General features: G+C 45.1%; 1 protein-coding gene and 1 long non-coding RNA gene across 6 annotated transcripts in view; one reads left to right on the plus strand and one right to left on the minus strand.

The window, feature by feature from the left end:
• Positions 1 to 13,142, minus strand: part of CARD11 (caspase recruitment domain family member 11) — a 139,571-nt gene that overhangs the window by 32,724 nt on the left and 93,705 nt on the right. For all 5 annotated transcript variants that reach the window (XM_019031766.4, XM_055346819.2, XM_055346820.2 and 2 more), the window contains 5 exons: positions 9,442 to 9,654; positions 7,686 to 7,823; positions 6,098 to 6,423; positions 1,530 to 1,709; positions 461 to 613 (listed from right to left, as the gene is read on the minus strand). In XM_019031766.4, coding sequence (XP_018887311.1) covers positions 461 to 613; positions 1,530 to 1,709; positions 6,098 to 6,423; positions 7,686 to 7,823; positions 9,442 to 9,654 — 1,010 coding nt within the window. The remainder of the gene's footprint in view (positions 1 to 460; positions 614 to 1,529; positions 1,710 to 6,097; positions 6,424 to 7,685; positions 7,824 to 9,441; positions 9,655 to 13,142) is intronic.
• On the plus strand, positions 6,148 to 8,958 carry LOC134758891 (uncharacterized). The gene is made up of 2 exons (XR_010134583.1): positions 6,148 to 6,257; positions 8,464 to 8,958. It is a non-coding gene; the product is annotated as an uncharacterized lncRNA (long non-coding RNA).

A 13,142-nucleotide genomic window follows, 5' to 3' on the forward strand; every position in this document is an offset into this window, starting at 1 on the left:
GAGACCAATCAACCCAGCATTGTCGTGAACCCACTACGGACCAGGTAACATAGGGGAGGACAATGTGATCTCAATCAGGAGGGGGACACAGGTGCTAAGCTGGTGCAATAGCTTGTAGATGCTCAAGGGTGGCCGGCACATCTGGGATCCTGCAATCTGCAAGGTGTGGGTGAGGCTCTGAGACTCACACCTTGGCAGGTATGTGGGTTCCCCCAATCCCAAGCCCTCACCCTCCCCTCTGCCCACATTGCTCCCACCCCCAGGCCCTTATCTGGTTGATAAACTGCAGCTTCTGGCAGGGGCTGAATACTGGGAAGTATAGGGGATTTATACCAGGGGTCTGACCTAGTCCCTGGAAAGGAGTGTGGGGTCAGAGAGGTCCTGCTGACACACACCACTGCCCCCTGGTGTGAAGGGGGCCGGCCGAGGGCACCACTGGGCAGGCGATCCCCACTCCCACCTTGTCTCGCAGCTCCTCTGCCTGGCGGGCCTCCTCCTGCAGGTTGTAGATCCTGTTGACCAGCTCCTGCCTGTCCTCCAGGGCCTCCTTGCGGTCGTGTTCCAAGATGTCCAGGATGGCCTTGTCTGAGTCTGGCAGGCTGCGCTTCCCGGCCTGGGTGGGAGGGAGGAGGTTTCAGAGGGTCAGGGTCGGGGTGGGGAGCCAGGTGGTCCTGGAAGGCAGGGGACAGAAGAACCAGCAACAGATACGGACAGAGCAGAAGGTTTTGTGCCTGGAAGGTAGAGGCAAGAAGAGATGTATGTCCCCTGGGGTCTCTAAGAAGCTTAGCATTTAAGAAGTTTATTGCCTGGAAAGAAGCAGAAAACTGGCTTTTGCTTGGGCGTATCCTGGGCCTTTTGTTCTCCCTGGCGCTTATCGGAGCGCAGAGAAGCAGTTGCTGCACCCGAAGCACTTTTTAGATGCTGCCCCTGAAATACCAAGGAATGTGCTCTGGAGAAGCTGGGTTCATCCTCGGCTCTGAAACAGAGCCTCAAATACCAGGCAGCCGCTCCTGGGGGGACTGTTCTGGAGGGAGCAGGAGGATGCATGTTTTTTTTCTTGCCCTGCAGATATGTTTTGGGATGTCACTCTTCAGCAACTTCCTCCTCCGTGCCCACAAGTGACTTGGCGATGACAAGTGTGGGGAGGCATTTGAGGTTGGAACGAGTGGCACGGAGCTTAGAGTTGAGTTTCTTGGAATCTTTAAGGGCACATAGGTTTCCTAGATGTCCTTATCTCTTCCCACAGCGCCCAGGGCATTGATTTCCATGTGGTTGGTGATTTTCCTGGAGTGCTTCAAATAAGCACATGTTTTCCCAAGTATGATCTCCTATCTCTGACAAATGGATGGTGGGGGTCACCGCTTTACAGAGGAGGAGACAAAGGTGCCCAAGGATGGCACGCATGCCTGTGATCCTGCAGTCAGCATGGGGAGGCTTGGGGACTCACACCCTGGCAGGTTCATCGTTTCCCCCAACCCCAAGCCCTCACCCTCCCGCTGCCCGCGCTGGCCCTGCCCCCAGGCCCTCACCTGGATGATGGACTGCAGCTCCTGGTTTTTGGTCTTCAGCATTTCATTCTCCCGCTCCAGTTCCAGAACCTGCTCCTTCTTGGGCCGATTTTCAATGTCATTCTTCAGTTTCAGAGACTGATTTCTCTCCAGCTTACATTCCTCCTCCATCTTATTCAAGCGATGCTTTAGCTGATCGATCTGAAATACCCCAAGGGTGCCCAGGGGAGAAGGCAGGTGGCAAGAAACACTCAGAAAAGGCAACGCTTCCCCCGATCCCACTGGGCTGGCAGCATAACCTGAGTTATGCCCCTCTCTCCTTCTTCCACGGGCAGAGAAGGGCTCCAAGAAACCTTCTCCAGTGAAACAAACTGTCATCTCCCTGTTGATGGAGAGTTCCTGATTAGTCTATCTAGAATAGCTCCAAAGGAGCTACAGGCCTCAGAGAAAAGTCCCTCAACCTTTGTCGGGTGGAACAGGTTATGGATTTTGGGATAAAAGAGATCCAAGTTGGTGTTTCCCACTTCAACGCCCTTCTCTGATGGGTTTCAAATTCTGATCCTCGGAACTCAAGGATTCCCCTGAAGAATCCAGGGGTTACCCAGGGGGAAGGAGGAGATGGTTGACAAGTCGGGGTTCTGGGCATCCACACTGACTTCACATCCCAGAACAGCTCTGCTTGTGTGGTTTGTTCTTTTGGGTTTCACACAAGATTTTATGTGGATAAATAGCACTGTTGCTAAAAAGGAAGAGGAAGAGGAGGAAGAAGAGGAAAAAGAAAGAAGAAAAAGCAGGAGAAGGAGGAGAAGAAGAAAAGTAGAGGAAGAAGAAGAGGAAGAGGAAGAAGAAGAGGAAGAGGAGGAATGAGAAGGAGAGGAGGAGGAAGAAGAGGAAGAAGAGGAAGAAGAGGAGGGGGAGAAGAAGGAAGAGGAGGAGGAGAGGAGGAGGAGGAGGAGGAGGAGGAGGAGAGGAAGAGGAAGAGAAAGGGGAAGAAGGAGAAGGAGAAGAAGAAAGAAGAAGAAGGAAGAGGAGGAGGAGAAGAAAGAAGAATAATAGGAGGAAGGAGGAGAAGGAGGAGGAGGAGAGGAAGAGGAGGAGGAGGAGAAGGAGAAGGAAAAGGAGAAGGAGAAGAAGACAGCCTGAAATTCACTGAATTGTAATTTCACAGGATCTCCACCCTAAACAACCTCCCTAGACTTAGTGGCAGAAAGAGTAGCTTCCTGGAGGAGGCAGCTATTGCATCTGGAAATGAGACAAGTGGAGATGTGCTGATTTTCACACTCAAGAGTTTAGTGTCAGGAACTGGGACCAGCAGAAGACTTCTTCCACCTGTGAGACTAACCTGTGTTCCTCCCCAAACGCATCGGCTTTGCTAAAGTATCCCAAACAAGAAGGTTGCATTCGAGGGCTATAAAGAAAGGAGGCACCAAAGGGGAGAGTGTCATTTTTCAAATCTAGTCTCGGAGGGAGAATCATCTCAAGGAATCTGGCAGGTAGAGAGCAGCGGCTTTAGCAAGAAAAGACCAGCTCCTGCACCTCAGTGATTAACCTGAGACGATGAAGAAAGGGGCGTGCAGGAAGCAGCCCGAGGCCATGAAAACCAGCCAGGGACTCTGCTGGCCAGATGTTCTTCCAAATTCTACTTACACTTTCTCCCTATTAATGTATCTCCAGGGAAACATAACACAGGAGGAAGTTCCAGGAGAGAAACTTGTAAGTCTCTGCCACAGGGTAACTTCCCCAAATCCTAGGTAAAAACAGCATAGAAATCTCTCCTGCTCACGCAAAAAAAAAAAAAAAAAAAAAAAAAAGCTCCTCAGCATCTTCAAAGCTTAACCCAAGTGTCCTGTGCTAAGTCCCGGGTCCCACACGAGCAGGCATGGGGCGCTAGCATTGTGGGGTGCTTACAGGGTCAGCCACTCTGCCAAAGACCTACGGTTCAGCATCCCAGCAATCCTAGGGCACAGGTATTACTTTCATTATTGCCATCTGCAAATGAGGAAACTGAGGCCAATAGCTAAGTAAGTCGTAAAGCATAAAGCCAGAATTTGAACTCAAAGCTACAGGACTTACAAAGCTCATGCTCCTAACCAAAACACTATTGCCTGCTATGCCACTGACTCAATTCACCTGAATTCCTGGTGGATTGTTTACAGATCTGTCTGCTTCACTAAATTGTAAGTGACCTGAGCACAGCTCACGTTATTTATCCCCATGTCTCCCACAGTGCTTAGCACAGTGCCTCACACGTGGCAGGTGCTTCATAAATATTCTGTGAGTCTATTTTCCACCCAGCAGCCAGAGTGATCCTTCTCAGACATAAATCAATTGTCACTCTTCAGCTCTCAATCCTTCAGAGGCTTCTCATCACACCTAGAATAAATCCCAAAGTTCTTACCATGCCCCCATGATCTGGACCCCGCCATCCCTTCCACTCCCTTCTGCACCATTTGTTTATTTGGCTCTGGCCCCACTGACTCTCCTGCCATTTCTTTTCTCTTTCATTTGTTTCTCTTCCTTCCTTCCTCCCTCCCTCCCTCCCTCCCTTCCCTTCCTCCCTCCCTCCCTCCCTCCCCTTCCTTCCTCCCTCCCTCCCTCTTCCTTCCTTCCTCCCTCCCTCTTCCTTCCTTCCTCCCTTCCTTCCTTTCTTCCTCCCTCCCTCTCCTTCCTTCCTCCCTCCCTCCCCTTCCTTACTCCCTCCCTCCCTCCCTCTTCCTTCCTTCCTCCCTCCCTCCCTTCCTCCCTCTCCTTCCTTCCTCCCTTCCTTTCTTCCTTCCTTCCTTCCCTCCCTCCCTCCCCCCTCCTTCCCTCCCTCCCTTCCTTTCTTTTTCCTTCCTTCTTTTTCTTTCTCTTTCTCTCTCCCTTCCTTCCTTCCTTCCTTCCTTCCTTCCTTCCTTTTAGTTCTTTCTTTTGACAGGCATGGCTCACTGCAGCCTCGACCTCCCAGGCTAAGGTAATCATCCTGCCTTATCCCCCCTAGTAGCTGGGACTACAGGTGCATACCACCATGCCTGGCTTATTTTTGTAGAGATGGGGTTTTGCCATGTTGCCCATGCTGGTCTCAAACTCCTGGACTGAAGCAATCCTCCTGCCTTGGCCTCCCCAAATGCTGGGATTACAGATGTGGGCCACCAAGCTCAGCCTTCCTGCTGTTTCTTCAAAAACAAAAACAAAAACAAAATGCCCCCTACTTGTGGCCTTTGCAAGTGCTTCCCCCTGAGACTTGCATGGTTGGCTCCTTTCATCCCTTCAGATCTCTGTTCATGTGTCTCCTTCTCAGAGACCTTTCCTGGACACCCTATTTAAAGTAGCAATCCTCATGTTCTGTCCTCACGCCCTGTCTTCTCTTCTTGATAGCACTCATTTCTACCAAGTATCTATGCATTTGTTTTCTGATTACAATGTTAGTTCCATGACAGAAGGGTTTTAGTCTTGAGCTATGTATCCCTGGAAAAGAGCCTGGGGGCCAGGTGTGGTGGCTTATACCTGTAATCCCAGCACTTTGGGAGGCCAAGTGTGCAGATTACCTGAGCCCGGGAGTTCAAGACCAGCCTGGGCAACATGGCAAAACCCTGTCTCTACTAAAAATAGAAAAAGCGGGGTGGGTAGGATAAAAATAGAAAAAAAATTAGCTGGCATAGCATGTACCTGTAGTCCCAGCTACTTGGGAGGCTAAGGTGGGAGGATCACCTCAGCCTGCAAGGCCAAAGCTACAGTGAGCTGTGATCACACCACTGCACTCCAGCCTGGGTGACAGAGTGAGACTCTGTCCAAAAAACCCCTCCAAAAAACCCAAAAACAAAAAGCCTGGTACCCGATGGAACTCAATAAACAGGAAGAATGAACGAAGCCGGGTGCAGTGGCTCATACCTGTAATCCCACCACTTTGTAAGGCCAAGGCAGGCAGATCACTTGAGCCCAGGAGTTGCAGATCAGCCTGGGCAAAATAGCGAGACTCCTTTTCTACAAAAAAATTGAAAGAATAGCCTGGCGTGATGGTGGGCACCTGTAGTCCCAGCTACTTTGGAGGCTGAGACAGGAGGATCACTTGAGTCTAGGAGGTCAAGGCTTCAGTGAGCCATGATCACACCACTGCAGCCTGGGCAGTGGAAGACCCTGTCTCAAAAAAAAAAAAAAAAAAAAAAAAGAAAGAGAAAAAAAAGAAAAGAAAGGAAAGGAAAATAAAAGAAAAGAAAAAAGAAGATGTAAATCTCCTTAATTCATTTGCGGAGTGAGCCATTCTGGGAGCCCCACCGGGTCTGCGTGCGCATGTGCAAGGTGGATCTGGGACCGAGTCGGTGGTGGAAAGCTGCGCACTGGGTCGGTCCTTGTGCGCATGTCTGCCCATGCGCACAGGGGATGTAGGCTGCTTACCCAGTAGCGCTAAGCACTATGGGTACACGTGCAGGTGCATAGTGGACCTAAAACTCCCAGAGGCCCTGTGTCCTCCATTCCCCCTCACCTGGCTGGCAGGAAGCTCCAGCAGACCATGTGCATGTGCCTGCACCTGCTTCATGGGAGACTTGAGCCCTGGTGACATTTGTTTCCCCCGGGTCACCCTGGCGGAGTAGCCCTTGGGCACCCCTCACCTCGAGTTGGAGGTCTCGGCTCCTCATGACCGCCATGTTCTTCTCCTCACTGAGCTGTGCGTAGCGCATGGCTAAGTTGTAGTTGTCGTCCTTCACCTTGACCAGCTCGTCATTGTAGCTGTCCCGCTCTTCCTTCATCTTGTAGTACCGCTCCTGGAAGGTTAGCAGCTCCACGCGCGTCAGCGTCATCTGCTTCTTCTCATCCTCCAGCTGCCGCAACCTGGCCAGCAGCTCGCAGCGTTGCAGGTCCTTGGCCTTCATCTGCTGCTGCAGCTTGATGACCTCGTTCATCAGGAAGTGCGTGAGGCCCTCGTGGCCTTCCTCCACTGTGGAGAGGGGGCACCCAGTCAGGCCTGAGGACTGGGAAGTGGAAAAAGGAGGTTCCAGACGCAGGGCAGGTGCCATTCATTCACTCACTCACCAACATTGTGCCGAGCTCTTTACTCACTCTGCCCACGAGGCACTGGGGATTCAGAGTGAGCGAGACTCACAGCCTTGGCCCCGGGAGAGCTTAGGGTGTAATAAGAGAAACACATTTAAAAAAATCAAATCATACCGCAAATAGAATTACAGACCGTGAGGATTTCACAAAGTAAAGGTAGATGGGGCTATGAGAGTGTGTAGCAGGGGCCCAGATCCAGCCTCGTGGGCAGAGGGGGTTGGAGAAGGCTCCTGATGGTTGAGGTAAAATGTTAAGTTCGGGTGGGAAAAGGCATTCTAGGAAAGGGGAACAACATTGCCAAGGCCATATGGGGAGGAGGGAGGAACTTGGCATATTTCAGGAACTGAACGAAGACCAAAGTGGCTGAAGGAGAGAGAGAGAAGAGAAAGGTGAGGCAGGGGGTGTCAGCAGGGACTGGATCATGAAGGGTCCTTGTGGGCTGCATTAAAGACCTGGGTCTTTTTTTATATTTTAAAACAGGGTCTCGCTCTATTACCCAGGCTGGAGTGCAGGGGCATGATCATAGCTTATTGCAGCCTGGAACTCCTGGGCTCAAGCAATTCTATGGCTGCAGCCTCCAAAAGTGTTGGAATTTCAGGCATGAGCCACTGTGACTGGCCAAGACCTGGGTCTTTACAAAGAAGCAATGAAAAACCACCAAAGGGTTTTAAATAGGGGAGGAAGAATGGAGAAAGCACTGGAACAGATCGGGAATGGATATGGAGAGTTAATGGGGTTGTGGAGTCTGGACCGTGGGAAGTGTTGGGGAGGGAGAGAAGACTGATTGAAGAATGTTTAGAAAGGAAGATTAAAAAGGCAAGATGCTCAAGGGCTGTGGCCCATGAGACACTAGAAAGAATGCAGGCAAGGCAAGGACAAGATCTACGGGGTAGAATGAACTTGTGTTCCACCTGGCGCCATTCATGGGGGATGGTCCGTGAACACCCACTTCTCTTGGCTCCTGCTTCCCTTTGCCCCCGTTAACCTTTCATCATCAAGCAAAATAAGTGGTTGACAGACCCCAGTTCTATATGTCATAGATTCACAGCTTAAGAACCATGCCACTACTGAGGACACACACACACACACTCACACACACGCCCCTCCTCTTAGAGTCCGGATGTTCCCAATGGCAAAAGCACTTACCCACAATGGTGGAGAATCTCCGAGTGGGCTCTTTCCCAGTCACCAGTTTGTACAGCTCTGGGTAATAAAATTCTAGGCTCTCCAAGAAGACCACATAGCCCCTTTGCCCCTTGGTATGTAGAATGTCCAACAGCCGGCCTAGGGGAAAGACCAGATCACTCTGTGACAATACATATCTGATGGAACGCAAGTCTCTGTGGCTGGTCTCATCCTGGACTTGTGTCCTTCAATCAACTCTAAGAAGACAGTCTCCCCACATTCTATCACTTCTGAGTTGCATCTTGGAGCCCAGATGACGTAAATCAAAGTGCCAGGCCCTCCGCAGGGATTTGGTGAGCGTTAGTTTTCTGTTTCTAATAAACTGGTAGAACCAGGATAAATGGAATTGCCACCCCAGTTTTGAAGAGTTTCCCAACTGACCAGGGCCAAAATGAACCACGTAGGCACCAGGTCTTCTATGACTGAAGGAGGTTGGAAGCACGATAAAAATTATGGAATAATATATGGTTCTCTGGGATTGAGAGCAGGAAGATAAATCCTTGGATGAGAGGCTAGGAAAAATCACAGGAAGTAGGGATAGTTCTAGGTTTTTCTTTGGGATTATTACACAACCTGGAAACACCTTAAATGTAATTTCCCCAGCAGGTCCCAGTTTCTATACTATTGATTCCACTTATTGTTTACATTTCTGGGCCCTTCCTTAAACATTTTATTTTCAGATATTCTTCTGAGATGTAGAAGAAGAAAGGTAAGTCTTAAAACTCGACCTTTTCCCTAGGACGGACAGAAGAAATAAATTTGATGTTATGTCAACCCCGATTGTTTGGTGAAGCCACCTGCAGTACTGTTTTGAGAAACATTCCAAAGTTACATCCAAGCTCAGTGGGAAAGCATGCTGATTAGTGATGTCTGCCATGGATGCCAGAGAGTCGCAGCTGATGAGCCACTTACCACCAGCCACGCTGGGGGACAGTGATTATCAAACCTTCTAAACTGATCCATAGAAAGAAAAACATTTAACATTGTGGTCTAGTGACCATAAACAAAGATAACTCTACAAGTACATGTGTATACACATGTACATAATGTAAAATTAAAACAAGCTTCACAAACCGTATTTATTGCCTTTACTGAATATGATAAACCCCCCCTCCAGAAGTCAGGCTAGAAAAGCTTGTGGAACCCTTCTCGGAATATTTTTAAACAGATAAAGTACATCAGATTACAAAAGAAACCAATTATAATAAAATCCAGTTATCAAATATTAAATAAATTTGTGTTTCAGTAACGTACTTCTTTATTAATGCATTAAATAACAAGACCTCTCGGCAGGTCTAATAAGTACTGTAATTTTGAAAGAGAGATGAGTGTAAGTGGCATTTTGAGAGATTTGCAGTAACTGTAGTGATAGGAAGAGATCTGTAATTTTCATTGTTGCCTAAATCACAAGAATTACTAATCACTCCTGTAATTTGTGGCTTCCTGACATTTGCAATTGAGGGCAATGCTGAATTGCAGTTGAGGTTGGTAAAATGAAGATGGCATTTCTTCCCCCCTCCCAGTTTATGGATCCTTTGAGTTCCATACACAGACAGCTTGAGTTCTATACACAAATGAGTAGGTGATGGACTGCGGACCCCAGTTTAAAAATCCCTGACCTAGAGCAACTTCATTTTGGTACAGCTACCAAAGGGTACGTCTGGAAGTTGCCGTGTGCGGTAGCCCTCCCTCTCCTGCAAAGAGGTCCTAAGGTTACCTGCTCGGTTGATCTTGGATGGCAGCATAGGGGCATTAAGCACTTCATCTTCATCCTGCTCATCAATGACCTTACACTGACGCAGGTAGGGCGTGAGCTTGGCAGGGTTGATATAGCGGCTGAGCATGTGCCGGTTACACTCCACATTCTCCCACAAGGCGTCCTCTTCATCCTTCAGCGTCTCCATGTAGTCATCCATCTCTGGCCCTCCTCCTTTTAGACATAAACCCCAACAAGCTTAATAAAGCAGTCTCACTGGAACAGCTCTATCAGCTCCTCTGGAGTGATCTCTAGAATATATTAAGTTAAAAAAAAGTCCTGTACAGTAAAGTATATATGGCATTTTACCTTTTGTCTAAGAAAGGAGGTATGAATATAAAAATATATATTTCCTTATATACTAAACATAAACAATGGAAGTTTAAGCCATAAATTTTTAAAAAGATTATTTATAGGGCAGAGAGGGAAAATCCTGCGGTTGAGTCTACCCTTTCCATCCAAGTTTTTATGTCTTACTAAAAATGTATAGTTCCCTAAACAATATATACTATTGGCTTTCGTTTTAAAATTTCACATAAATGGTGTCATACTGTATGTTTCCTTTTTCAGCATGTTTTTCTCCCTCTACATTTTTTTTTGAGATTTATCTAGATGGATACATATAGATCTAAGTCATTCGTTTTTAAAAATAGCTTTATTGTGATATAATTCACATAGCATACAAGTTACCTTTTTAATATGTTCAATTCAATGATTTTAGTATATTCACAGAGTTGTGCAACCACCACCACAATCAATTTAAAATCATTTCCGTCATTTCAAAAAGAAGCTCCTCACCCTTTATTAGCCACTCTCAATTTCCCTCTAATCCCTGCTCCTCCAGCCCTGTGTAACCACTCGTTCACCTTCTGTCTGTATAGATTTGCCTTTTCTGTACATTTTATACAAGTGAAATCCTGCAATTTATGGTCTTTCATGTCTGGCTTCTTTCACTCAGCAACTTTTCAACGTTTGTTCCTGTTGTAGCATGTATCAGGACTTCACTTATTTTAAATTGCTCAGTGATTTTTTCATTGCATGGACATGCCACATTTTGCTCGTCTGTTCATCCACTAATGGACATTTGAGTTATTTCTACCTTTATTATGAACAATGCTGCTATGAACATTCATGTAAAAGTTTTTGTGTGACTGTATGTTTTTATTTCCCTTGGGTAGATACATAGGAGTGGATTGTTAGGCCATATGGCAACTCTATATTTAACATTTTGAGGAACTGCCAAACTGTTTTCCAAAGCAGCTGCATCATTTTACATTGCCACCAGCAAGCCATGAGGGTTTTAATTCCTCCATATTCTTGCTAACACTTGTTATTGTCTGTCTTTTTTATTACAGCTCTCCTACTGAGTGTGAAGTAGCATCTCATTGTGGTTTTGATTTGCATTTCCCTAATGACTAACGATGTTGAGCATCTTTTCATGTGCATATTGGCCATTTGTGTGCATTGAGAAATGTCTATTCAAATCCTTTGCCCATTTTAAAATTGTATTGTTTGTCTTTTTATTATTGAGTTGTAGGATTTTGTTATGTATTCTGGATGCAAGCCACTTATCAGATATATGACTTGCAAATATTTTCTCCCATTCTGTCAGTTGTCTTTTCGCTTTCTTAAAAGCATTGTTTGTAGCACAAAAGTTTTAAATTTTGAGGTAGTCCAATTTATTTATTTTTTCTTTTTTTCACTTGTGCTCTTGGCATGTATCTGAAACACCACTGTCTAACTCAAGATGATGAAGACTTACTCCTGTTTTTTTCCTTTGAATATTATACCTTAGTTCTTACATTGAGGATGATCCATTTTGAATTAATTTTTGTGTATGGTGTGAGGTAGGGGTCCAACTGCATTCTTTTATGTGTGGATGTCCAGTTTTCCAAGCACAGTTTGTTTGAAAAGGCTATTCTTTCCCCATCGAATGATCTTGCTACCCTTGTTGACAATCAACTGACCATAAAAGTAAACATTTGTTTTTGCACTATTGATTCCATTCCATTGAGCTATATGTGTATCCTTATGCCAGTACTACATTGTCTTGATTACGGAAGATTTGTAGATTTGTAGTAGGCCTTGAAATTGGGAAGTATGAGTCTCCCAACCTTGTTCTTTTTCAAGATTGTTTTGGCTATCAGGTGCCTTTTACCTAATTTTAGGATTAGGATGTCAATTTCTGCAAAAAAGGCAGTTGGCATTTTGGTAGTGAATCTGCTGAATATGTAGATCAACTTGGAGAGTACTGCTACCTAACAATATGAAATCTTCTGATCTATGAACATGGGGATGTCTTTCTTTAAATCTTCTTTAATTTCTTTCAGCAATGTTTCGTAGTTCTCAGTGTACAAGTCTTGCACTTCTTTTGTTAAATATATTCCTAAGTATTTCATTATTTTTGATGACATTATAAATGGGAGTTTTTTTCTTAATTTCATTTGTGGGATATTCATTGCTGGTCTATAGATATATAATTTATTTTTGTATATTGACCTTGTATTCTGCAACCTTGTGAAATCATTTATTAGTTCTGTTAGTTTGTTAGAGACATCTTATGATATCCTATATATAAGATCATGTCATTTGCAGATAAAGGTAGTTTTACTTCTGTTTTTCCCATCTGGGTGCCTTTTATTTCTCTTCTTTGCCTAATTGCTCTGGCTAAAATACCTCCAGTACAATGTTAGATAGAAATGTTGACAGCAGGAATCCTTGCTTTGTTACTGATGTTAGCGGACAGCATCCAATCTTTCACTGTCAAGTATGACATTAGCTGTAGGCTTTTGCTTTTGTTTTTAAGATAGATGTCCTTTATCAGGTTGAGGAAGTTTTCTTACCTTCTTGGTTTATTGAATGTTTTTATCCTGAAAGAGTTCTCGATTTTGTCAGATGCTTTTTCTGCATTTATTGAGGCTGCCATGTGGTTTTTGTTTTTCATTCTATTGATAGGGTTACACTACCTGACTTTCAGATGTTAAACCAACCTTGTATTCCTGGCATAAATCCCACATAGTCATGGTATATAATTCTTTTTATATGCTGCTGGATTTAATTAACTTGTTTTTTAAAATAGGATTTTTGCATTCATATTCATAAGAGATATTGGTCTGTAGTTTTCTTTTCCTGTGATGTCATTGTCTGGTTTTGATATCAGGGTATATCAGGGTACTTCTTTTCCTGTGATGTCATTGTCTGGCTTTGATATTGGCCTCAGAATGATTTAGGAAGTGTTTCTTCCTCTTCTGCTTTTTGGAAGAGGATTTTAAGAATTGATATTAATTTTTCTTTTGTTTGGTAGAACTTACAAGTGAAGACAGCTGGGCATGGGTTTTTCTTTGTGGATTATTTTTACAAATTCAGCCTCCTTACTTATTACAGGTCTGTTCATATTTTCTGTTTGTCTTGAGCCAGTTTCAGTAGTTTGTGTCTTTCTAGGAATTTGTCCATTATATCTAAGTTATCTAATTTATTGGCAGCAATTTCTCACAGTTCCCTTCATAATTCTTTTTATCTCTATAAGTTCAGTTATAATTTCCCCTCTTTCATTTCTGATTCTAGTAATTTGCATCTTCTCTCTTATTTTGTCGATATATCAAAGAACCAACTTTTGGTTTCATTAATTCTCTGTATTCCTTTTCTATTCTCAGGTTCATTTG

Source organism: Gorilla gorilla, chromosome 6 (genome assembly GCF_029281585.2).
Source record: "Gorilla gorilla gorilla isolate KB3781 chromosome 6, NHGRI_mGorGor1-v2.1_pri, whole genome shotgun sequence".
NCBI classification, from domain to species: Eukaryota; Metazoa; Chordata; class Mammalia; order Primates; family Hominidae; genus Gorilla; species Gorilla gorilla.